The sequence below is a fragment of the Ranitomeya variabilis genome, chromosome 6, assembly GCF_051348905.1.
Source record: "Ranitomeya variabilis isolate aRanVar5 chromosome 6, aRanVar5.hap1, whole genome shotgun sequence".
In the NCBI taxonomy this organism is placed as follows: domain Eukaryota; kingdom Metazoa; phylum Chordata; class Amphibia; order Anura; family Dendrobatidae; genus Ranitomeya; species Ranitomeya variabilis.
Genome location: NC_135237.1, coordinates 1,481,839 through 1,506,335, shown reverse-complemented (window position 1 = coordinate 1,506,335; position 24,497 = coordinate 1,481,839). Strand labels below are relative to the sequence as shown.

Below are 24,497 nucleotides of genomic sequence, written 5' to 3'. Positions count from 1 at the left end.
GTCCTCCGCCTGTATATACTGTATACCCCTGTACAGTGTGTGTCCTCCGCCTGTATATACTGTATACCCCTGTACAGTGTGTGTCCTCCGCCTGTGTATACTGTATACCCCTGTACAGTGTGTGTCCTCCGCCTGTGTATACTGTATACCCCTGTACAGTGTGTCCACGGCCTGTATATACTGTATACCCCTGTACAGTGTGTCCTCCGCCTGTATATACTGTATACCCCTGTACAGTGTGTGTCCTCCGTCTGTATATACTGTATACCCCTGTACAGTGTGTCCACCGCCTGTATATACTGTATACCCCTGTACAGTGTGTCCTCCGTCTGTATATACTGTATACCCCTGTACAGTGTGTGTCCTCCGCCTGTATATACTGTATACCCCTGTACAGTGTGTCCTCCGTCTGTATATACTGTGTACCCCTGTACAGTGTGTCCGCCGCCTGTATATACTGTGTACCCCTGTACAGTGTGTGTCCTCCGCCTGTATATACTGTATACCTCTGTACAGTGTGTGTCCTCCGTCTGTATATACTGTATACCCCTGTACAGTGTGTCCTCCGCCTGTATATACTGTATACCCCTGTACAGTGTGTGTCCGCCGCCTGTATATACTGTGTACCCCTGTACAGTGTGTCCTCCGCCTGTATATACTGTGTACCCCTGTACAGTGTGTGTCCGCCGCCTGTGTGTACCCCTGTACAGTGTGTCCGCCGCCTGTGTGTACTGTGTACCCCTGTACAGTGTGTGTCTGCCGCCTGTGTGTACTGTGTACCCCTGTACAGTGTGTGTCTGCCGCCTGTGTGTACTGTGTACCCCTGTACAGTGTGTGTCTGCCGCCTGTGTGTACTGTGTACCCCTGTACAGTGTGTGTCCGCCGCCTGTGTGTACTGTGTACCCCTGTACAGTGTGAATAATAATAATATTTATTTATATAGCGCCAACATATTCCACGGTGCTTAAGGCCCCGTCTCACATAGCGAGATCGCTAGCGAGATCGCTGCTGAGTCACAAGTTTTGTGACGCAACAGCGACCTCCATAGCGATCTCGCTATGTGTGACACGTACCAGCGATCAGGCCCCTGCTGCGAGATCGCTGGTCGTGTCGGAATGGCCTGGACCTTTTTTTGGTCGTTGAGGCCCCGCTGACATTGCTGAATCGGTGTGTGTGACACCGATCCAGCGATGTCTTCACTGGTAACCAGGGTAAACATCGGGTTACTAAGCGCAGGGCCGCGCTTAGTAACCCGATGTTTACCCTGGTTACCAGCGTAAATGTAAAAAAAAACAAACAATACATACTCGCCTTCTGATGTCCGTCAGGTCCCTTGCCGTCTGCTTCCTGCTCTCACTGACTGCCGGCCGTACAGTGAGAAGTGAGAGCACAGCAGTGACGTCACCGCTGCGCTCTGCTCTCACTGTACGGCCGGATCTCAGTCAGAGCAGGAAGCAGACGGCAAGGGACCTGGACACCGAAAGGCGAGTATGTACTGTTTGTTTTTTTTGGTAACCAGGGTAAACATCGGGTTACTAAGCGCGGCCCTGCGCTTAGTAACCCGATGTTTACCCTGGTTACCCGGGTGCTGCAGGGGGACTTCGGCATCGTTGAAGACAGTTTCAACGATGCCGAACTCGTTCCCCTGATCGTTGGTCGCTGGGGAGAGCGGTCTGTGTGACAGCTCCCCAGCGACCACACAGCGACTTACCAACGATCACGGCCAGGTCATATCGCTGGTCGTGATCGTTGGTAAATCGCTAAGTGAGACGGGGCCTTTAGTCTTAAGTAACAACGTTAACAATACAATAATAAAGCACAATAAGCCGCCCCTGCTCGTGAGAGCTTCCAATCTACAATGAGGTGGGGAGATACAAAGTACAGGTGTGTATTTACAGTGGTGGTCCGGCCATCTTCAGGGGGTGGGGGGGTAGATGGAGATAGTGAATGGGCTACACACACAATGACTGATTAGTGAACGTGATAGGCCGCTCTGAACAAATGTGAGCGAGCGCCTAAAACTATGCAAGTTGTGGCTGGTCCTAATATCTTGGGGTAGAGCATTCCAGAGGATTGGCGCAGCACGGGAGAAGTCTTGGAGTGGGAGGTACAGATTAGTGCAGAGGTTAGTCCAAAGTCATTTGCAGAGTGCAGCGGTCGGTTAGGCCGATAGACAGAAATAAGGGAGGAGATGTAAGGGGGGCCGCACTGTGTCACGTGACCACCAGGCACCGCTCCAGCTCCTGCAGCATTCCCAGGGACATACCCCTTTCGTGCCATTCCGGATCTCCACATGCATTAACTATAGTCCATACTGGGAATTTCCCCAGATTTTTCTACACTGCGTCTCTGTTTTGCTATCCTTATCCTCTTTCAAGTGAGGTTTGACAAAGACCCACCACGGGGTCGAAACGTTACCTACTTTATACCTACCACGGAGTCCCTCTCCTAATAGCCTTAACATTGTGGTAACTTGAATAAACTTTTTGCTCCTGTTATGCATTTAAAAAATCCAAACCTGAGCGTGGCTGTTTTCTTCAATATATGAGTTTCAGATAGCGGGCGGACATGATGTTGGAGACTGCGGACAGACAGTCACTGGCGTTCTGTAGTACAGCGGGGGTAAGGTCAGGGGATGACGTCTATAGTTGTGTGTCATCAGCATAAAGATGGTACTGAAAGCCAAATCTTCTGATGGTCTGTCTAATTGGGGCCGTGTAGAGGGAGAAGAGAAGGGGGCCAAGGACTGAGCCCTGAGGGACCCCAATAGTGAGAGGAAGAGGAGACTAAGTGCAGCCAGCAAACAGAACACTGAGGGTAAGGTTGTACTTTCCGGATTGCCGGCGCTTTGGACAGAGCGGAAAACTCGCGCGGCCCCCTTCTATATGCGCGGTGATTCTGGATGCATTCATTGCACACATCCGGAATCTCCGCACCCCACACATAGGGCCCTGTTATTTACCTTGCGGCGACGCAGTGTCGCCACAAGGTAAACGGACATGCTGCATTTTAAAAAGACAAGCCGCATGTCCTGAAACGCAGGGCCACCGGGTGCGTGTTCCCATGCATAGTGGAGACGGGATTTCATAAAATCCCCTCCACTATGCTGTAACATCTGGACGCTGCAGATTGAACGCTGTGGTTGTACACAGCGTTCAATCCGCAGCTTATCCGGACAGTGGACACGCACCCTAAAGGAGCCATCAGCTAGGTAGGAAGAGAACCAGGAGAGAGCAGTGTCCTTAATGCCAAGTGACTGCAGCCTAGAGAGTAGGAGAGGGTGGTCAACAGTGTCGAAAGCTGCAGAGAGGTCGAGAAGAATTGGTCACTTTGAGTGCAGATTTTCACTGTTTCACTCTGTGCTTGGAGGTTCTGAGGGTGAGGGGCGCTACTTGCTCCAGGGCTTCTAAGGCTACGTTCACATTTGCGTTGTGCGCCGCAGCGTCGGCGCCGCAGCGCACAACGCAAACGAAAACGCGGCAAAACGCACGCTAAAACGCTGCGTTTTGCGCCGCATGCATCCTTTTTGGCCGAAAGTTGGACGCAAAAAAAATGCAACTTGAAGCGTTTCTTGCGTCCAACGCTTGCGGCCATGCGGCGCAAAACGCAGCACAACGCATGTCCATGCGCCCCCATGTTAAATATAGGGGCGCATGACGCATGCGGCGCCGCTGCGGCGCCCGACGCTGCGGCGCTGACCGCAAATGTGAACGTAGCCTTAGAGTTTCATTGTAGTGATGTACAGCCAGATCAGGACAGGAAAAAGAGGAGATTGGGGACAATGATGAGTGTAGGGAGTCTGAAAGTGCGTGAGGATTAATATCATGTAGATTTCTGACTGAATGGTTATAGGAGTGTGCTGGGGTGAGCGAGGATTTGTGAGCGTGAAGGAGAAAATGTTGTGGTCAGAGAGGGGAAGCAGTGAGTTATTTAGGCAGGAGATTGAACAGAGCCGGACAAAGACCAGGTCAAGGGTGTTATTGTCCTTGTGTGTCTCAGAGGTTGAGAGATGTGAGAGGCCGAGCGAAGTGCTTAGTGAAAGAAGCTGGGATGCAGATGTGGAAGTGGGGCTGTTTATAGGGATGTTGAAGTCTCCCAGGATAAGGGTTGGGAGTTCTGAGGACATGAAATGCGACAGCCAGGCAGAGAAATGGTCCAGGAAGTGGGTGGGTGAGCCTGGGGGCCGGTATATGACCGCTTCTCTAAGGGAGACGGGACGGAAGAGCCTGATGGTGTGGACCTCAAAAGAAGGGAATGAGAGTGATGGAGCTAGGGGGATGACCTGGAAGGTGCATTGTGGGGAGAGGAGTGTGCCGACTCCACCACCAGGTCTGTTGGTGGGTCTCGGGGAATGGGAGAATTGTAAACCACCATGAGAAATGGCAGCGGGGGAGACGGTGTCAGAGTCCTGGATCCAGGTTTCAGTGAGGGCCAATAGATTCAGAGAGTAGTTCAGAAAGTAGTTGTGCAGGAAAGGAAGCTTGTTACATACAGACCATGGATTCCAAAGGGCACAATTGAAAGAGAGGTGAGGGAGTGCTAATAATATTAATAAGGTTAGTATTGCTTTGATATGAGGTAGGGTAGCGGTTGAGGATGGGGGAGATGTCCCCCAAAATCAGTAGGAGTAAGAAGATAAAATGCATGTAGTTTTTGGAAGTGTATGAAGTTTTTTTTTTTTTTTTTGTGCAGTGTGTTTGGGCAAGAAGGGCTGAGGTTTTTCAGGAAGGTGCGAAGTGCATGAGAGCTGTACATGGGAGAGGGAAGGAGAGAGGAGCTGATGTGTATGAGTTGTGATGGAGGGGGGATTGAGCAGTGAATGTGGATGGCAAGGGAGGATAGAAATAAAGCACATGGATAGAAGGGAGAGCAGAGTGTGGGTTACCTGACTCCTGCCATGGAATAACTGCCCTTTAACTTGCTGCTTAGCTAATGCTTTGCTGAATGCGTGCGACCCCACACATGCGTGCATCCCTACGAATGAATCTAAATTTATAGGCTCCCAGTGCAGGGAGAGGAGAGTGGATTTACGGGAGCTGGTTAGTTATAAATTAGGGATAGCTGCTCAACAAATCCTGGTGTGGAGAAGGTGATCAAAGACGCAGTCCTGATTATATCTCTATAGTATAGCACCTCTCCTGAGATAAACATCTACAGAGATCCCCAAACTACAACAGTTTGATTACCGTGTACACCGCCTGTATATACTGTTTACCCCTGTACACTGTGTGTAGACCACCTGTACTTTGGGTACAGAAAGTATTCAGACCCCTTTAAATGTTTCACTCTGTTTCATTGCAGCCATTTGGTAAATTCTAAAAAGTTCATTTTTTTTCTCATTAATGTACACTCTGCACCCCATCTTGACTGAAAAAAAGAAATGTAGAAATTTTTGCAGATGTATTAAGAAAAATTTAAATATCACATGGTCATAAGTCTTCAGACCCTTTGCTCAGACCCTCATATTTAAGTCCCATGCTGTCCATTTCCTTGTGATCCTCCTTGAGATGGTTCTACTCCTTCATTGGAGTCCAGATGTGTGTAATTACACTGATAGGACTTGATTTGGAAAGGCGCACACCTGTCTATATAAGACCTCACAGCGCATGTCAGACCAAATGAGAATCATGAGGTCAAAGGAACTGGCCAAGGAGCTCAGACAGAATTGTGGCAAGGCACAGATCTGGCCAAGGTTACAACAGAATTTCTGCAGTACTCAAGGTTCCTAAGAGCACAGTGGCCTCCATAATCCTTAAATGGAAGAAGTTTGGGACCACCAGAAGTCTTCCTAGACCCGGCCGTCCAGCCAAACTGAGCAATCATGGGAGAAGAACCTTGGTGAGAGAGGTAAGTAACTCCAAGATAACTGTGGCTGAGCTGCAGAGATGCAGTAGGGAGATGGGAGAAAGTTCCACAAAGCCAACTATCACTACAGCCTCCACCAGTCCGGCCTTTATGGCAGAGTGGCCCGACGGAAGCCTCTCAGTGCAAGACATATGAAAGTCGCATAGAGTTTGCTAAAAAGCACATGAAGGACTCCCAGACTATGAGAAATAAGATTCTCTGGTCTGATGAGATGAAGATAGACCTTGGCGGTATGTGTGGAGAAAACCAGGCACTGCTCATCACCTGCCCAATACAATCCCAACAGTAAAACATGGTGGTGGCAGCATCATGCTATGGGGGTGTTTTTCAGCTGCAGGGACAGGTTGACTGGTTGTCATTGAAGGAAACATGAATGCGTCCAAGTACAGAGATATCCTGGATGACAACCTCTTCCAGAGTGCTCTGGACCTCAGACTTGGCCGAAGGTTCACCTTCCAACAAGACAATGACCCTAAGCACACAGCTAAAATAACAAATTAGTGGCTTCAGAACAACTCTGACCATTCTTGACCGGCCCAGCCAGAGCCCTGACCTAAACCCAATTGGGCGTCTCTGGAGAGACCTGAAAATGGCGTCCACCAACGTTCACCATCCAACCTGACGGAACTGGAGAGGATCTGCAAGGAAGAACGGCCGAGGATCTCCAAATCCAGGGGAGGAAAACTTGTTGCATCATTCCCAAGAAGACTCATGGCTGTACTAGCTCAAAAGAGGCTTCTCCTCAGTACTGAGCAAAGGGGCTGAAGACTTATGACCATGGGAGATTTCAGTTTTTCTTTTTTATTAAATTTGCAAAAATTTCTACATTTGTTATTTTCAGTCAAGATGGGGTGCAGAGTGCACATTAATGAGGAAAAATGAACTTTTTAGAATTTACCAAATGGCTGCAATGAAACAGAGTGAAACATTTAAAGGGGTCTGAATACTTTCCGTACCCACTGTATGTAAGTCTACCAGAAAGATAAGATGTCATGAGAGCAAATGCAGAGTACTCGCCACAAGGTGCCAATCATTAATCAGCCTGAAAATAGAAAGGCGAGATTAGACTTTGCAAACTACATCTAAAGACGCCGCCCAGTTCTGGAAAAGCAAAACTATGATCGATCTGGGCCAAAATGATGGGAAGAAGAAAGCCTGGAGAAGTCTTGGAGCGGCTCCTTATCCTCCGCACATCCTGTGTAACACATGGTGGAGGCGGTGTGATGGTGTGGACATGCATGGCTTCAATTGGCACCCGGTCACTAATGGTTATTGATGATGTGACTGAAGCAGCCGGATGAATCCTGTGTGTGTACAGGGTGATACTCTAGTCAGATTCATCCAAATGCAGCAGGAATGATTGGACAACAGTTCACAAGACAAATGGAAAATGACCCAAAACATCCTGCAAAAGTAAAGAAATGTAATATTCTGCAATGGCCGAGTCCTCATCAGATCTCAGCCCATCGAGCCATATTTCACTGGCTGAAGACAAAACTGAAGGCAGATAAAGCAATAAGCAAGCAACAGCTGAAGTATCTGCAGTAAAAGCAGCAAAGTCTCACACAGGAGGAGACCAGCGATGGTGACAGAGATGACCTCCAGACTTCAGGCCATCATTGCTGTAAAACCTCACACCGGAGGAGACCAGCGATGGTGCCATCTATGGTCTCCAAGCTTCATGCCATCATTGCTGTAAAACCTCACACTGGAGCAGACCAGGGATGGAGGGATAGATGACCTCCTGACTTCAGGCCGTTATTGCTGTAAAACCTCACACCGGAGGAGACCAGCGATGGTGCCATCTATGGTCTCCAAGCTTCATGCCATCATTGCTGTAAAACCTCACAAAGGAGGAAACCAGCGAGCGATGGTGACATAGATGACCTCCAGACTTCAGGCCATCATTGCTATAATACCTCACACTGGAGGAGACCAGGGATGGAGGGATAGATGACCTCTAGACTTCAGGCCGTTATTGCTGTAAAACCTCACACCGGAAGAGACCAGCAATGTTGATATCCATGGCCTCCAGATTTCAGGCTGTCATTGCTGTAAAGGATTCTCTACAAAGAATTAGAAACGAATATTTTATTTATTAATTTGTCAAATTACTTGCGAGTCCTGAAATGAGGAGGGTTTCTAGAAAACTACTTAAACGTTTCACAGGAGATTTCTCTTCTTTATACCGTAACTACATGCTGCACCCTTGTATACGATCCACTGACAAGCAAAAGCGTAACAATGGTTTGACCTTCAGGCTTCATATCTCACCATCCACTACTTCTTCCAAAGTGAGACCACCATCATTTTATAGACAATCATCTTGGCTATCTTTTACATTAATTTTACTTGCAGCTATTTAGCCTATGATTAGTTATGCACATTCTCATCATGTCACTGCATTGTTACTGTTTTGCTCCTGGTCGTAGAAAAATCTTTTGCTTGTGCAAAATTCGACCCAATGGAAACCTAGTGTGAAGCTCTTTTTGGGGTGTGGAAAAACATTGGACTGGGAAGATTTTATAAAACATATGTCAAGAGCTGTAAGCAGGTGGATCTTCACAATAAAGATATTAAGACCAGTAGTCCAAAAATCAATAAAGGATCAGCGCTCCATCCAGGTGTAATAATCCAAAAAGCAACTTTATTCAGCCATGTCACAGCTGTGACATGGCTGAATAAAGTTGCTTTTTGGATTATTACACCTGGATGGAGCACTGATCCTTTATTGATTTTTGGACTATTTGGATAATCCAGTAAGGTTCCCTGGAGATGGACCGGGTGCCCCAATGAGTGAGTGCTGTCAATCTTTCCTTTTTTTTTTTTTTTTTTATTAAGACCAGTAGGTCTTAATAGTGAGATAGGAGTGTTTGCTTTTTGATAAAGATAAAAAAAAATGTTCTGAGCTGAGACACTTCCCTATATAAGCAAAGCCATGGACTGCAGGTGTAATTCCTGATGAAGGCGGTCACAGCCGCAGAAACGTGTTGGATGAGTGAGCACTCTGTTTCCCAGAGAGAGTCTGTACTACAAGTCTGCAGTTTGTTGTTAGAACGGTGACCGGCCGGCACTACATCAGCACAGTTCATTATTGGCAACATCATTTAAAGCTCCTGGAATCTTTCCACAAATCCAGTGTGGGTTCTCACTAGCAGGAGAACTTGACGTCCATCCATTCAGAAGCGAAGAGGTGAACATCCAGGCAAAATATCGGAGTCAACAAGTCGGCTCATCACAAGGTAATAGTGAGTCACAGACGTCGATGCAAGCACCATGCAGCACATGTTACACAAGTCGGAAAGCTTGGCCTGAAGAAAGGTGAAGAAGCCTCAACTTCAATATAGTCATCAGAAGCGTCTGTTCTAGTTTACGGAAAGTGCACAGTAGAAGATTGGAAACAGGTGATTTTGGAGCAATGAGACTAAAGTCAATAGTCTGATGGGTGCAAATGGCCTGGAAGAAACAAGGGGGGGAAAACGGAATTAGAAATTGAAGAAACTGTCAAGTTTTGTGGAGGTAGCCTGATACGAGGTTGTTTCGCAGCCAAAGTCGTTGGATACTTGATCCATGGTGGTCTCAATGCTGAGCTGTATATGAGTATCCTACAAGACAATTAACTTCGTACACTCGAGTAGTGTGGCTATAAAAAGGACGACCTGTTGTTCCAACAGGTCAACGACCCGAAGCATACGTCAGATTGGCAAAGAAATGGTTCAGTGACCATGAAGTAGGTTCGCTGGATTGACCCCCACAGCCCCCAGATCTCAGCCCAATCAAACACTTATAGGTTGAATTGAAGAAAAAGCTGTATACGTACCCAAGTGAGTCGACCAGTGTCTTTGGGAACAATTAGAAGAGACCTGTAACCAGATTCCTGTCGAGACATGCTTGAATCTGACAGAGATCTGCCCAGAACGGTTCAGGCTGTGTGGAATGCCAAAGGTAGATCTACAAAAAATCCAAATTCAAATGTAGATTTTTAATTTTTTCTTTAGGAGCAAAAATGTAATAATGCAATCACCTGACAAGAATCTGCATAACTAATCATATGCCTATGACTGTTGTGTTTGAAACTGTTAAACTGTAAAGCGCTGCGGAATATGTTGGCGCTATATAAATAAAGATTATTATTATTATATGCTAAATAGCTGCAAGTCAACTTTATGTATGAGATCACCAACATGGTTGTCTATAAAATGATAGTGGTCTCACGTAAGGGTACCGTCTCACAGTGGCACTTTGATCGCTACGACGGCACGATCCGTGACGTTCCAGCGATATCCATACGATATCGCAGTGTCTGACACGCAGCAGCAATCAGGGACCCTGCTGAGAATCGTACGTCGTAGCAGATCGTTTGGAACTTTCTTTCGTCGCTGGATCTCCCGCTGTCATCGCTGGATCGGTGTGTGTGACGCCGATCCAACGATGCGTTCGCTTGTAACCAGGGTAAACATCGGGTTACTAAGCACAGGGCCGCGCTTAGTAACCCGATGTTTACCGTGGTTACCAGCGTAAAAGTAAAAAAAAAAAAAAACGTACATACTCACATTCCGGTGTCTTTCAGGTCCCTTGCCGTCTGCTTCCCGCTCTGACTGACTGCCGGCCGGAATGTAAGAGCAGAGCACAGCGGTGACGTCACCGCTGTGATCTGCTTTCACTTTACGGCGGCACTCAGTCAGAGCGGGAAGCAGACTGCAAGGGACCTGACGGACACCGGAATGTAAGTATGTACGTTTTTTTTTTTTTTTTTACTTTTACGCTGGTAACCAGGGTACATCGGGTTACTAAGCGCGGCCCTGCGCTTAGTAACCCGATGGTTACCCTGGGCGTTCGGCATCGTTGGTCGCTGGAGAGCGGTCTGTGTGACAGCTCCCCAGCGACCACACAACGACTTTCCAACGATCACGGCCAGGTCGTATCGCAGGTCGTTGGAAAGTTGCAGAGTGTGACAGTACCCTTAGAAGCAGAAGTGGATGGTGAGATATGGAGCCTGAAAGTCAGAAGGTCAAAACATTGTTACCCTTTTGCTTGTCAGTATATAATCTTCCCCATAATAATCTACAGCCTTCGCCTCTGTATGTTCTGTGTATGTACAGACACACTCACTCTGTTTGGAATAAATGAGTACACCCCAATGAAAGTCTTTAGAGAAAAGTTGTTTAGACTACAAAATACTAATTACAAAGAGTTCCTACCATATGTATGTCTAATTTTTCATTACATCGGTGTCCAGCAGACAGGTGACTATAATAGGGGGATACTGAATAAAGAAAAGCTCCTTCCCATTTCATGCTGTCAGCAATGGCACCATATGGAAGAGAAATGTCACAAGGTGGTGATGGCTACAAGACCATCAGCGAAGCTTTAGGTATCAGTCACTTGAGAAAGGTCATAGAGAATGTAAGAAAGATGGAACTGCATCATCTCTGAGACGTCCAGGCGACCACAGAAGTCACTACCTTAACAGGAGTATTTTCTGATGAGAAGATGGAATAGGAATGGGAGGGTGAGTCCACGGAGGAAGCCGCTCCTTCAGGACCAAAAAAGCTGCCTACAATGTGTCAGGGCCCTGGAGTACTCTGGAGTGATGAGACCAAGAGCAATGGTGTCACAAAGTCGAGTGGGACAAAGAGGATCGCATGCTGCCCTCACGAGACCCGATGGGGGCACATGTCCTTATGTGGGGGCACATGTCCTTATGTGGGGGCACATGTCCTTATGTGGGGGCACATGTCCTTATGTGGGGGCACATGTCCTTATGTGGGGGCACATGTCCTTATGTGGGGGCACATGTCCTTATGTGGGGGCACATGTCCTTGATGGGGATCATGGAGTAACAGCTGTCCTTCTCTATACTGACAGATGCGCCCTACCTCCGGCCCTCTGTAGGCGGCACTTCTACATAACAATGATACAAAACTCGCATCTGCATATGTGGAGAACAGGTCACAGTGAAGTGATTCAGTGGCCAAGTATCTTCCGACAACCACACCCCTATGGGGAATTCTGTAGCCAAGTTGTCACCACTCTCCATCCGGCACCCAGGCTCTGGAGCTCATTCTGGAGAATGAAGAAAGATGGCAGATGTAATATGTCACCACCTTGTTGCTTCCTGGCCTAGAAGACTCGGTTCCATCCTTGACCTGGAGGTCACACACAATACTAGGAGGAGTTATTGATGGGGGTGTACTCATTTATACTGAGCATTGTATATGTAACTTGGGGAGGCTTTTTGAAGCTCACCACACCATGTCATCTGATATTGGAGGCTGAAATCTGTGTTAGGTGCCGTCCTTATGATGAAACTCAGCCAAAGGTTCAGGGAAAGGAAGGAAGTGGCACGTCTGTCCACAGTCTGTGAAAATTTACCTCATACTTTACTCAAGATTCATTAAAAACATGGAGTCCCAAAAATATAGATAAAAACCTGAGGCGTTTCTGGCATCCAAGCGCCTTTAGTCCTATGACAAGTCAGGTTTTTAGCTATATTTTTTGGACTCCATGTTTGTAATGAATCTTGAATAAAGCATGAGGTAAATTTTCACAGATTGTGGATTGACGTGCCGCTACTTCCTTTCCTTGAACCATTGTCTATTTAGTATGTGAGGGAGAGGGGCGCACATCACATTGGGAGGCGCGGGACTCTGCATTCTGTTGCCGATTTGTGCTGAACCCGTTTTCCCTTGTGATCTCGTGAATTAGATATGGCCGGAAGATGTGGGGGCGCTCGTAGCGGTGTTATACGGACGTACGCCCGCCTGCAGCCTGTGAGGAGGGTTGAGCCTCAGAAGTGGTTTTCCCCCGCAGAGCAGAATCATCTCTTCTCCAGCTCCTCCTCTCTCCTCGAATCTTCACATGAGGCCACCTCTTCTGATGACCCCGACTTTATACCTAAGAGGTGAGCAACGAGCACAGCCGCGAACAGGCCCTGCACTCGTATTACGGGTGTCACTGTCCGGAGGGTGCACGTCAGCCCTTATATTACATATGTCACCATCCTGGGGACGCACGTCAGCACTACACATGTCACCATCCTGGGGACGCACGTCAGCCCTTATATTACACATGTCACCATCCTGGGGACGCACGTCAGCACTACACATGTCACCGTCCGGGGGGTGAACTTCAGCACTTATATTACACATGTCACCGTCCAGGGGGTGAACGTCGGCACTTATATTATACGTCACCGTCCAGGGGGTGAACGTCAGCACTACACATGTCACCGTCCGGAGGATGAACGTCAGCACTTATATTACACATGTCACCATCCGGGGGGCGAACGTCAGCACTACACATGTCACCGTCCGGAGGATGAACGTCAGCACTTATATTACACATGTCACCGTCCGGGGGGCGAACGTCAGCACTACACATGTCACCGTCCGGAGGATGAACGTCAGCACTTATATTACACATGTCACCATCCGGTAGATGAACGTCAGCACTTATATTACACATGTCACCGTCCGGGGGGCGAACGTCAGCACTACAAATGTCACCCTCCGGGGGCTGAACGTCAGCACTTATATTACACATGTCACCGTCCGGAGGATGAACGTCAGCACTACAAATGTCACCGTCTGGGGGGTGAACGTCAGCACTACACATGTCACCGTCCGGGGGACGAACGTCAGCACTTATATTACACGTCACCGTCCGGGGGGTGAACGTCAGCACTACACATGTCACCATCCGGGGGGTGAACGTCGGCACTTATATTACACGTCACCATCCGGGGGACGCACGCCAGCACTACACATGTCACCATCCGGGGGACGAACGTCAGCACTTATATTACACATGTCACCGTCCGGGGGGTGAACGTCAGCACTACACATGTCACCATCCGGGGGGTGAACGTCAGCACTTATATTACACATGTCACCATCCGGGGGGTGAACGTCAGCACTTATATTACACGTCACCATCCGGGGGGTGAACGTCAGCACTTATATTACACATGTCACCGTCCGGAGGATGAACGTCGGCACTTATATTACACATGTCACCATCCGGGGGCTGAACGTCAGCACTACAAATGTCACCGTCCGGGGGCTGAACGTCAGCACTTATATTACACATGTCACCATCCGGGGGGTGAACGTCAGCACTTATATTACACATGTCACCGTCTGGGGGGTGAACGTCAGCACTTATATTACACATGTCACCATCCGGGGGCTGAACGTCAGCACTTATATTACACGTCACCATCCGGGGGGTGAACGTCAGCACTTATATTACACATGTCACCGTCTGGGGGGTGAACGTCAGCACTTATATTACACATGTCACCATCCGGGGGCTGAACGTCAGCACTTATATTACACGTCACCATCCGGGGGCTGAACGTCAGCACTTATATTACACGTCACCATCCGGGGGCTGAACGTCAGCACTTATATTACACATGTCACCGTCTGGGGGGTGAACGTTAGCACTTATATTACACATGTCACCATCCGGGGGGTGAACGTCAGCACTTATATTACACGTCACCATCCGGGGGACGCACGTCAGCACTACACATGTCACCATCCGGGGGGTGAACGTCAGCAGTTATACTACACATGTCACCATCCGGGGGACGCACGTCACCACATATATTACACATGTCACCATCCGGGGGACGCACGTCAGCACTTATATTACACATGTCACCGTCTGGGGGGCGAACGTCAGCACTACGCATGTCACCATCCGGGGGGTGAACGTCAGCACTTATATTACACGTCACCATCCGGGGGACGCACGTCAGCACTACACATGTCACCATCCGGGGGATGCACGTCAGCACATATATTACACATGTCACCATCCGGGGGACGCACGTCAGCACTACACATGTCACCATCCGGGGGACGCACGTCAGCACTTATATTACACTTGTCACCATCCGAGGGGGTGAACGTCAGCCCTTATATTACACATGTCACCATCCGGGGGGTGAACGTCAGCACTACACGTCACCGTCCGGGGGGTGAACGTCAGCACTTATATTACACATGTCACCATCCGGGGGACGCACGTCAGCACTACACATGTCACCATCCGGGGGACGCACATCAGCACTTATATTACACATGTCACCATCCGGGGGGTGAACGTCGGCACTTATATTACACATGTCACCATCCGGGGGATGAACGTCAGCACTACACATGTCACCATTCGGGGGACGCACGTCAGCACTACACATGTCACCATCCGGGGGACGCACGTCAGCACTTATATTACACATGTCACCGTCTGGGGGGCGAACGTCAGCACTTATATTACACATGTCACCATCCGGGGGGTGAACGTCAGCACTTATATTACACATGTCACCGTCCGGGGGGTGAACGTCAGCACTTATATTACACATGTCACCGTCCGGGGGGTGAACGTCAGCACTTATATTACACATGTCACCATCCGGGGGGCGAACGTCAGCACTACGCATGTCACCATCCGGGGGGCGAACGTCAGCACTACGCATGTCACCATCCGGGGGGTGAACGTCAGCACTTATATTACACGTCAACATCCGGGGGACGCACGTCAGCACATATATTACACGTCACCATCCGGGGGACGCACGTCAGCACATATATTACACGTCACCATCCGGGGGACGCACGTCAGCACATATATTACACATGTCACCATCCGGGGGACGCACGTCAGCACTACACATGTCACCATCCGGGGGACGCACGTCAGCACTACACATGTCACCATCCGAGGGGGTGAACGTCAGCCCTTATATTACACATGTCACCATCCGGGGGGTGAACGTCAGCACTACACGTCACCGTCCGGGGGTGAACGTCAGCACTTATATTACACATGTCACCATCCGGGGGGGAGGGGAACGTCAGCACTTATATTACACATGTCACCGTTCGGGGGGTGAACGTCAGCACTTATATTACACATGTCACCGTCCGGGGGCTGAACGTCAGCACTACACATGTCACCGTCCGGGGGCTGAACGTCAGCACTTATATTACACATGTCACCGTCCGGGGGGTGAACGTCGGCACATATATTACACATGTCACCATCCGGGGGACGCACGTCAGCACTTATATTACACTTGTCACCATCCGGGGGGTGAACGTCAGCACTACACGTCACCGTCCGGGGGTGAACGTCAGCACTTATATTACACATGTCACCATCCGGGGGACGCACGTCAGCACTACACATGTCACCATCCGGGGGGTGAACGTCAGCACTTATATTACACATGTCACCGTCCGGGGGGTGAACGTCAGCACTTATATTACACATGTCACCGTCCGGGGGACGCACGTCAGCACTTATATTACACATGTCACCGTCCGGGGGGTGAGCATCAGCACTTATATTACACATGTCACCGTCCGGGGGGTGAACGTCAGCACTTATATTACACATGTCACCATCCGGGGGCTGAACGTCAGCACTTATATTACACATTTCACCATCCAGGGGACGCACGTCAGCACTTATATTACACATGTCACCGTCCGGGGGTTGAACGTCAGCACTTATATTACACATGTCACCATCCGGGGGACGCACGTCAGCACTACACATGTCAGCTTCCGGGGGCTGAACGTCAGCACTTATATTACACATGTCACCATCCGGGGGCTGAACGTCAGCACTTATATTACACGTCACCGTCCGGGGGGTGAACGTCAGCACTACAAATGTCACTGTCCGGGGGGTGAACGTCAGCACTACAAATGTCACCGTCCGGGGGGTGAACGTCGGCACTTATATTACACATGTCACCATCCGGGGGACGAACGTCAGCACTTATATTACACATGTCGCCATCCGGGGGGTGAACGTCGGCACTTATATAACACGTCACCATCCGGGGGACGCACGTCAGCACTACACATGTCACCATCCGGGGGACGCATGTCAGCACTTAAATTACGCATGTCACCATCTGGGGGACGCACGTCAGCACTTATATTACACATGTCACCATCCGGAGGGCGTACGTCAGCCCTTATATTACACATGTCACCGTCCAGGGGGTGAACGTCAGCACTTATATTACACGTCACCATCCGGGGGACGCACGTCAGCACTACGCATGTCACCATCCGGGGGGTGAACGTCAGCACTTATATTACACGTCGCCATCCGGGGGACGCACGTCAGCACTACGCATGTCACCATCCGGGGGGTGAACGTCAGCACTTATATTACACGTCGCCATCCGGGGGGTGAACGTCAGCACTTATATTACACGTCGCCATCCGGGGGGTGAACGTCAGCACTTATATTACACGTCACCATCCGGGGGACGCACGTCAGCACTTATATTACACGTCGCCATCCGGGGGGTGAACGTCAGCACTTATATTACACGTCGCCATCCGGGGGGTGAACGTCAGCACTTATATTACACGTCACCATCCGGGGGACGCACGTCGGCACTTATATTACACGTCGCCATCCGGGGGGTGAACGTCAGCACTTATATTACACGTCGCCATCCGGGGGGTGAACGTCAGCACTTATATTACACGTCACCATCCGGGGGACGCACGTCGGCACTTATATTACACGTCACCATCCGGGGGACGCACGTCAGCACTACACATGTCACCCTCCGGGGGCTGAACGTCAGCACTACACATGTCACCCTCCGGGGGCTGAACGTCAGCACTACACATGTCACCCTCCGGGGGCTGAACGTCAGCACTACACATGTCACCATTCGGGGGACGCACGTCAGCACTACACATGTCACCATTCGGGGGACGCACGTCAGCACTACACATGTCACCATTCGGGGGACGCACGTCAGCACTACACATGTCACCATCCGGGGGACGCACGTCAGCATTACACATGTCACCATCCGGGGGACGCACGTCAGCACTTATATTACACATGTCACCGTCTGGGGGGCAAACGTCAGCACTTATATTACACATGTCACCATCCGGGGGCTGAACGTCAGCACTTATATTACACATGTCACCGTCCGGGGGCTGAACGTCAGCACTTATATTACACATGTCACCGTCCGGGGGGTGAACGTCAGCACTTATATTACACGTCAACATCCGGGGGACGCACGTCAGCACTTATATTACACATGTCACTGTCCGGGGGCTGAACGTCAGCACTACACATGTCACCGTCCGCGGGGTGAACGTCAGCACTTATATTACACATGTCACACTCCGGGGGCTGAACGTCAGCACTACACATGTCACCGTCCGCGGGGTGAACGTCAGCACTTATATTACACATGTCACACTCCGGGGGCTGAACGTCAGCACTACACATGTCACCCTCCGGGGGCTGAACTGTTATGACCCCAGTGGACAGGGTCTCAGAGGAACGTGTAAGTCTGCAAGATACAAAAATCCAGCTCATAGGGCTGTGGTAACTGGGTTGACCAAATAGCTACTCCTAACGCCAACACTAGAAGTAGCCGGGGATCATGCCTACGGTGATCGCTAGATGACTCGCGCCAGCCGGAGAATCTAACTACCCCTAGTAGAAGAAAACAAGACCTCTCTTGCCTCCAGAGAAAGGGACCCCAAAGCAAGATACAAGCCCCCCACAAATAATAACGGTGAGGTAAGAGGAAATGACAAACACAGAAATGAACCAGGTTCAGCAAAGAGAGGCCAGCTTACTAATAGCAGAATATAGCAAGATAACTTATCTGGTCAACAAAAACCCTATAAAAATCCACGCTGGAGATTCAAGAACCCCCGAACCGTCTAACGGTCCGGGGGGAGAACACCAGCCCCCTAGAGCTTCCAGCAAAGGTCAGGATACAGATAGGAACAAGCTGGACAAAAATACCAAACAAAACAAAAGCAAAAAGCAAAGAAGCAGACTTAGCTTGAAAAACAGGAACCAGGATCAGAGGACAAGAGCACAACAGATTAGCTCTGATTTCAACGATGCCAGGCATTGAACTGAAGGTCCAGGGAGCTTATATAGCAACGCCCCTGAACTAACGGCCCAGGTGAGGATATAGGAAAAGACAGACGCTCCAGAGTCAAATCACTAATGACCACTAGAGGGAGCAAAAAGCAAAATCACAACAGTACCCCCCCCTTAGTGAGGGGTCACCGAACCCTCACCACGACCACCAGGGCGATCAGGATGAGCGGCATTAAAAGCACGAACTAAATCGGCCGCATGAACATCAGAGGCGACCACCCAGGAATTATCTTCCTGACCATAGCCCTTCCACTTGACCAGGTACTGAAGCCTCCGCCTGGAGAGACGAGAATCCAAGATCTTCTCCACCACCTACTCCAACTCGCCCTCAACCAACACCGGAGCAGGAGGCTCAGCAGAAGGAACCACAGGCACAACGTACCGCCGCAACAAGGACCTATGAAACACGTTGTGGATAGCAAACGACACAGGTAGATCCAGGCGAAAGGATACAGGATTAAGAATTTCCAATATCTTGTAAGGACCAATAAAACGAGGTTTAAATTTGGGAGAGGAAACCTTCATAGGAACAAAGCGGGAAGAAAGCCACACCAAATCCCCAACACGTAGTCGGGGACCCACACCGCGGCGGCGGTTGGCAAAGCGCTGAGCCCTCTCCTGTGACAACTTCAAGTTGTCCACCACAAGATTCCAGATCCGCTGCAACCTATCCACCACAGAATCCACCCCAGGGCAGTCAGAAGGTTCCACATGACCCGAAGAAAAACGAGGGTGGAAACCAGAGTTGCAGAAAAACGGCGAAACCAAGGTGGCGGAACTAGCCCGATTATTAAGGGCAAACTCAGCTAACGGCAAGAAGGTCACCCAATCGTCCTGATCAGCAGAGACAAAACACCTCAAATAAGCCTCCAAAGTCTGATTAGTTCGCTCCGTCTGTCCATTAGTCTGAGGATGGAAAGCAGACGAAAACGACAAGTCAATGCCCATCCTACTACAAAAGGATCGCCAGAATCTGGAAACGAACTGGGATCCTCTGTCTGACACAATATTCTCAGGGATGCCGTGCAAACGAACCACGTTCTGGAAAAACACAGGAACCAGATCGGAAGAGGAAGGCAGTTTAGGCAAAGGAACCAAATGGACCATCTTGGAGAAGCGATCACATATCACCCAGATAACAGACATGCCCTGAGACACCGGAAGATCAGAAATGAAATCCATGGAGATATGTGTCCAAGGTCTCTTAGGGACAGGCAAGGGCAAGAGCAACCCGCTGGCACGAGAACAGCAAGGCTTAGCTCAAGCACAAGTCCCACAGGACTGTATAAATGACCGCACATCCCTAGACAAGGAAGGCCACCAAAAGGATCTGGCCACCAGATCTCTGGTGCCAAAAATTCCTGGGTGACCTGCCAACACCGAGGAATGAACCTCGGAAATGACTCTGCTGGTCCACTTATCAGGCACAAACAGTCTGTCAGGTGGACAAGAATCAGGCCTATCAGCCTGAAATCTCTGCAACACACGTCGCAGATCAGGAGAAATAGCTGACAAGATAATACCATCCTTAAGAATACCAACAGGTTCAGCGACTCCAGGAGCATCAGGCACAAAGCTCCTGGAAAGAGCATCGGCCTTCACATTCTTCGAACCTGGTAAATATGAGACAACAAAGTCAAAACGGGAGAAAAACAATGACCAGCGGGCCTGTCTAGGATTCAGGCGTTTAGCAGACTCGAGATACATCAGATTTTTGTGATCAGTCAAGACCACCACACGATGCTTAGCACCCTCGAGCCAATGACGCCACTCCTCAAATGCCCATTTCATGGCCAACAACTCCCGATTGCCCACATCATAATTTCGCTCCGCAGGCGAAAACTTCCTAGAGAAAAAGGCGCAAGGTCTCATAACAGAGCAACCAGGGCCTCTCTGCGACAAAACGGCCCCTGCTCCAATCTCTGAAGCATCCACCTCAACTTGAAAGGGAAGCGAGACATCAGGCTGGCACAAAACAGGCGCCGAAGTAAACCGACGTTTCAACTCCTGGAAAGCCTCCACGGCAGCAGGAGCCCAATTAACCACATCGGAGCCCTTCTTGGTCATATCCGTCAAAGGTTTCACAATGCTAGAAAAGTTAGCGATAAAACGACGGTAGAAGTTAGCGAAACCCAAGAACTTCTGAAGACTTAACTGACGAGGGCTGAGTCCAATCAAGAATAGCTCGGACCTTGACTGGGTCCATCTCCACAGCAGAAGGGGAAAAAATGAACCCCAAAAAGGGAACCTTCTGTACACCAAAAAGACACTTTGAGCCCTTGACAAACAAAGAATTTTCACGCAAAATTTTAAAGACCATCCTGACCTGCTCCACATGCGAGTCCCAATTATCAGAAAAAACCAGAATATCATCCAGATAAACGATCAGAAATTTATCCAGATAGTTCCAGAAAATGTCATGCATAAAGGACTGAAAAACTGAAGGGGCATTAGAGAGCCCAAAAGGCATCACCAAGTACTCAAAATGACCTTCGGGCGTATTGAATGCGGTTTTCCATTCATCCCCTTGCTTAATGCGCACAAGGTTGTACGCACCACGAAGGTCTATCTTGGTAAACCACTTGGCACCTTTAATCCGGGCAAACAAGTCAGACAACAGCGGCAAAGGATACTGAAATTTGACAGTGATCTTATTTAAAAGCCGATAGTCAATACAAGGCCTCAAAGATCCGTCCTTTTTAGCCACAAAAAAGAATCCCGCACCAAGAGGGGAAGAAGACGGACGGATGTGTCCTTTCTCCAGAGACTCCTTGATATATGAACGCATAGCGGTATGTTCAGGTATCGACAGATTAAACAGTCTTCCCTTAGGAAATTTACTGCCTGGAATCAAATCTATTGCACAGTCACAGTCCCTATGAGGAGGCAATGCACTGGACCTGGACTCGCTAAAGACATCCTGATAATCAGACAAATACTCCGGAACTTCCGAAGGCGTAGAAGAAGCAATAGACACAGGCAGGGAATCCTCATGAATACCACGACAGCCCCAACTAGACACTGACATAGCCTTCCAGTCAAGGACTGGATTATGGGTCTGTAACCATGGCAGCCCCAAAACAACCAAATCATGCATTTTATGTAAAACCAGGAAACGTATCACCTCGCGGTGTTCAGGAGTCATGCACATGGTAACCTGTGTCCAATACTGCGGTTTATTTTCTGCTAATGGCGTAGAATCAATACCCCTAAGAGGAATAGGATTTTCTAATGGTTCAAGAATAAAACCACAGCGCTTAGCAAATGAGAGATCCATAAGACTCAGGGCAGCACCTGAATCTACAAACGCCATGACAGGATAAGATGACAGTGAGCAAATCAAAGTTACAGACAGAATAAACTTAGGATGCAAATTACCAACGGTGACAGGACTAACAACCTTAGATATACGTTTAGAGCATGCTGAGATAACATGTGTAGAATCACCACAGTAGTAGCACAAGCCATTCCGGCGTCTATGAATTTTCCTCTCATTTCTAGTCAGGATTCTATCACATTGCATCAAATCAGGTGTCCGTTCAGACAACACCATGAGGGAATTTGCGGTTTTTCTATCACATTGCATCACATCAGGTGTCTGTTCAGACAACAACATGAGGGAATTTGCGGTTTTGCGCTCCCGCAACCGCCGGTCAATTTGAATAGCCAGGGACATGGTATCATTCAGACCTGTGGGAATGGGAAAACCCACCATAACATTCTTAATGGCCTCAGAAAGGCCATTTCTAAAATTAGCGGCCAGTGCACACTCGTTCCAATGTGTCAGCACGGACCATTTCCGAAATTTTTGGCAATACACCTCAGCCTCGTCCTGGCCCTGAGACATAGCCAGCAAGGCTTTCTCTGCCTGAATCTCAAGATTGGGTTCCTCATAAAGTAAACCGAGCGCCAGAAAAAACGCATCAATATCAGCCAATGCCGGATCTCCTGGCGCCAACGAAAAAGCCCAATCCTGAGGGTCACCCCGTAAGAATGAAATAACAATTTTTACTTGTTGAGCAGAGTCTCCAGACGAACAAGGTTTCAGGGACAAAAATAATTTACAATTATTCCTGAAATTCCTAAACTTAAATCGGTCTCCTGAAAACAGTTCAGGAATCGGAATCTTGGGTTCAGACCTAGGATTTCTGGTAACATAATCTTGTATACCCTACACACGAGCGGCAAGCTGGTCCACACTTGTAATCAAGGTCTGGACATTCATGTCTGCAGCAAGCATAGCCACTCTGAGGTAAAGGGGAAAAGAAAAAAAAAAATGAGAGGGAAAAAAAAAACTCAAAATTTTCTTTCTTATAATCCCACTTCTGCAATGCATTAAACATTTAATACTGGCCTGGCATACTGTTATGACCCCAGTGGACAGGGTCTCAGAGGAACGTGTAAGTCTGCAAGATACAAAAATCCAGCTCATAGGGCTGTGGTAACTGGGTTGACCAAATAGCTACTCCTAACGCCAACACTAGAAGTAGCCGGGGATCATGCCTACGGTGATCGCTAGATGACTCGCGCCAGCCGGAGAATCTAACTACCCCTAGGAGAAGAAAACAAGACCTCTCTTGCCTCCAGAGAAAGGGACCCCAAAGCAAGATACAAGCCCCCCAGAAATAATAACGGTGAGGTAAGAGGAAATGACAAACACAGAAATGAACCAGGTTCAGCAAAGAGAGGCCAGCTTACTAATAGCAGAATATAGCAAGATAACTTATCTGGTCAACAAAAACCCTATAAAAATCCACGCTGGAGATTCAAGAACCCCCGAACCGTCTAACGGTCCGGGGGGAGAACACTAGCCCCCTAGAGCTTCCAGCAAAGGTCAGGATACAGATAGGAACAAGCTGGACAAAAATACCAAACAAAACAAAAGCAAAGAAGCAGACTTAGCTTGAAAAACAGGAACCAGGATCAGAGGACAAGAGCACAACAGATTAGCTCTGATTTCAACGATGCCAGGCATTGAACTGAAGGTCCAGGGAGCTTATATAGCAACGCCCCTGAACTAACGGCCCAGGTGAGGATATAGGAAAAGACAGACGCTCCAGAGTCAAATCACTAATGACCACTAGAGGGAGCAAAAAGCAAAATCACAACACTGAACGTCAGCACTTATATTACACATGTCACCATCCGGGGGCTGAACGTCAGCACTACACATGTCACCCTCCGGGGGATGAACGTCAGCACTTATATTACACATGTCACCATCCGGGGGACGCACGTCAGCACTACACATGTCACCATCCGGGGGATGAACGTCAGCACTTATATTACACATGTCACCATCCGGGGGATGAATGTCAGCACTACACATGTCACCGTCCGGGGGGTGAACGTCAGCACTTATATTACACATGTCACCGTCCGGGGGGTGAACGTCAGCACTTATATTATACATGTCACCATCCGGGGGATGAACGTCAGCACTACACATGTCACCGTCCGGGGGATGAACGTCAGCACTTATATTACACATGTCACCGTCCGGGGGGGTGAACGTCAGCACTTATATTACACATGTCACCATCCGGGGGACGAACGTCAGCACTTATATTACACATGTCACCATCCGGGGGGTGAACGTCAGCACTTATATTACACGTCACCGTCCGGGGGGTGAACGTCAGCACTACACATGTCACCGTCCG

The 24,497-nt window shown here is 49.0% G+C and overlaps 1 protein-coding gene across 3 annotated transcripts in view; it reads left to right on the top strand.

Moving 5' to 3' along the window:
* HASPIN (histone H3 associated protein kinase) overlaps positions 1 to 24,497 on the top strand; it is a 126,882-nt gene that overhangs the window by 16,374 nt on the left and 86,011 nt on the right. For all 3 annotated transcript variants that reach the window (XR_013216632.1, XR_013216631.1, XM_077267715.1), the window contains exon 2: positions 12,574 to 12,769. Coding sequence is in view for 1 of the 3 variants with exons in the window: in XM_077267715.1 (XP_077123830.1) it covers positions 12,576 to 12,769 (194 nt within the window). In the remaining 2 variants the exon portion in view is untranslated. The remainder of the gene's footprint in view (positions 1 to 12,573; positions 12,770 to 24,497) is intronic.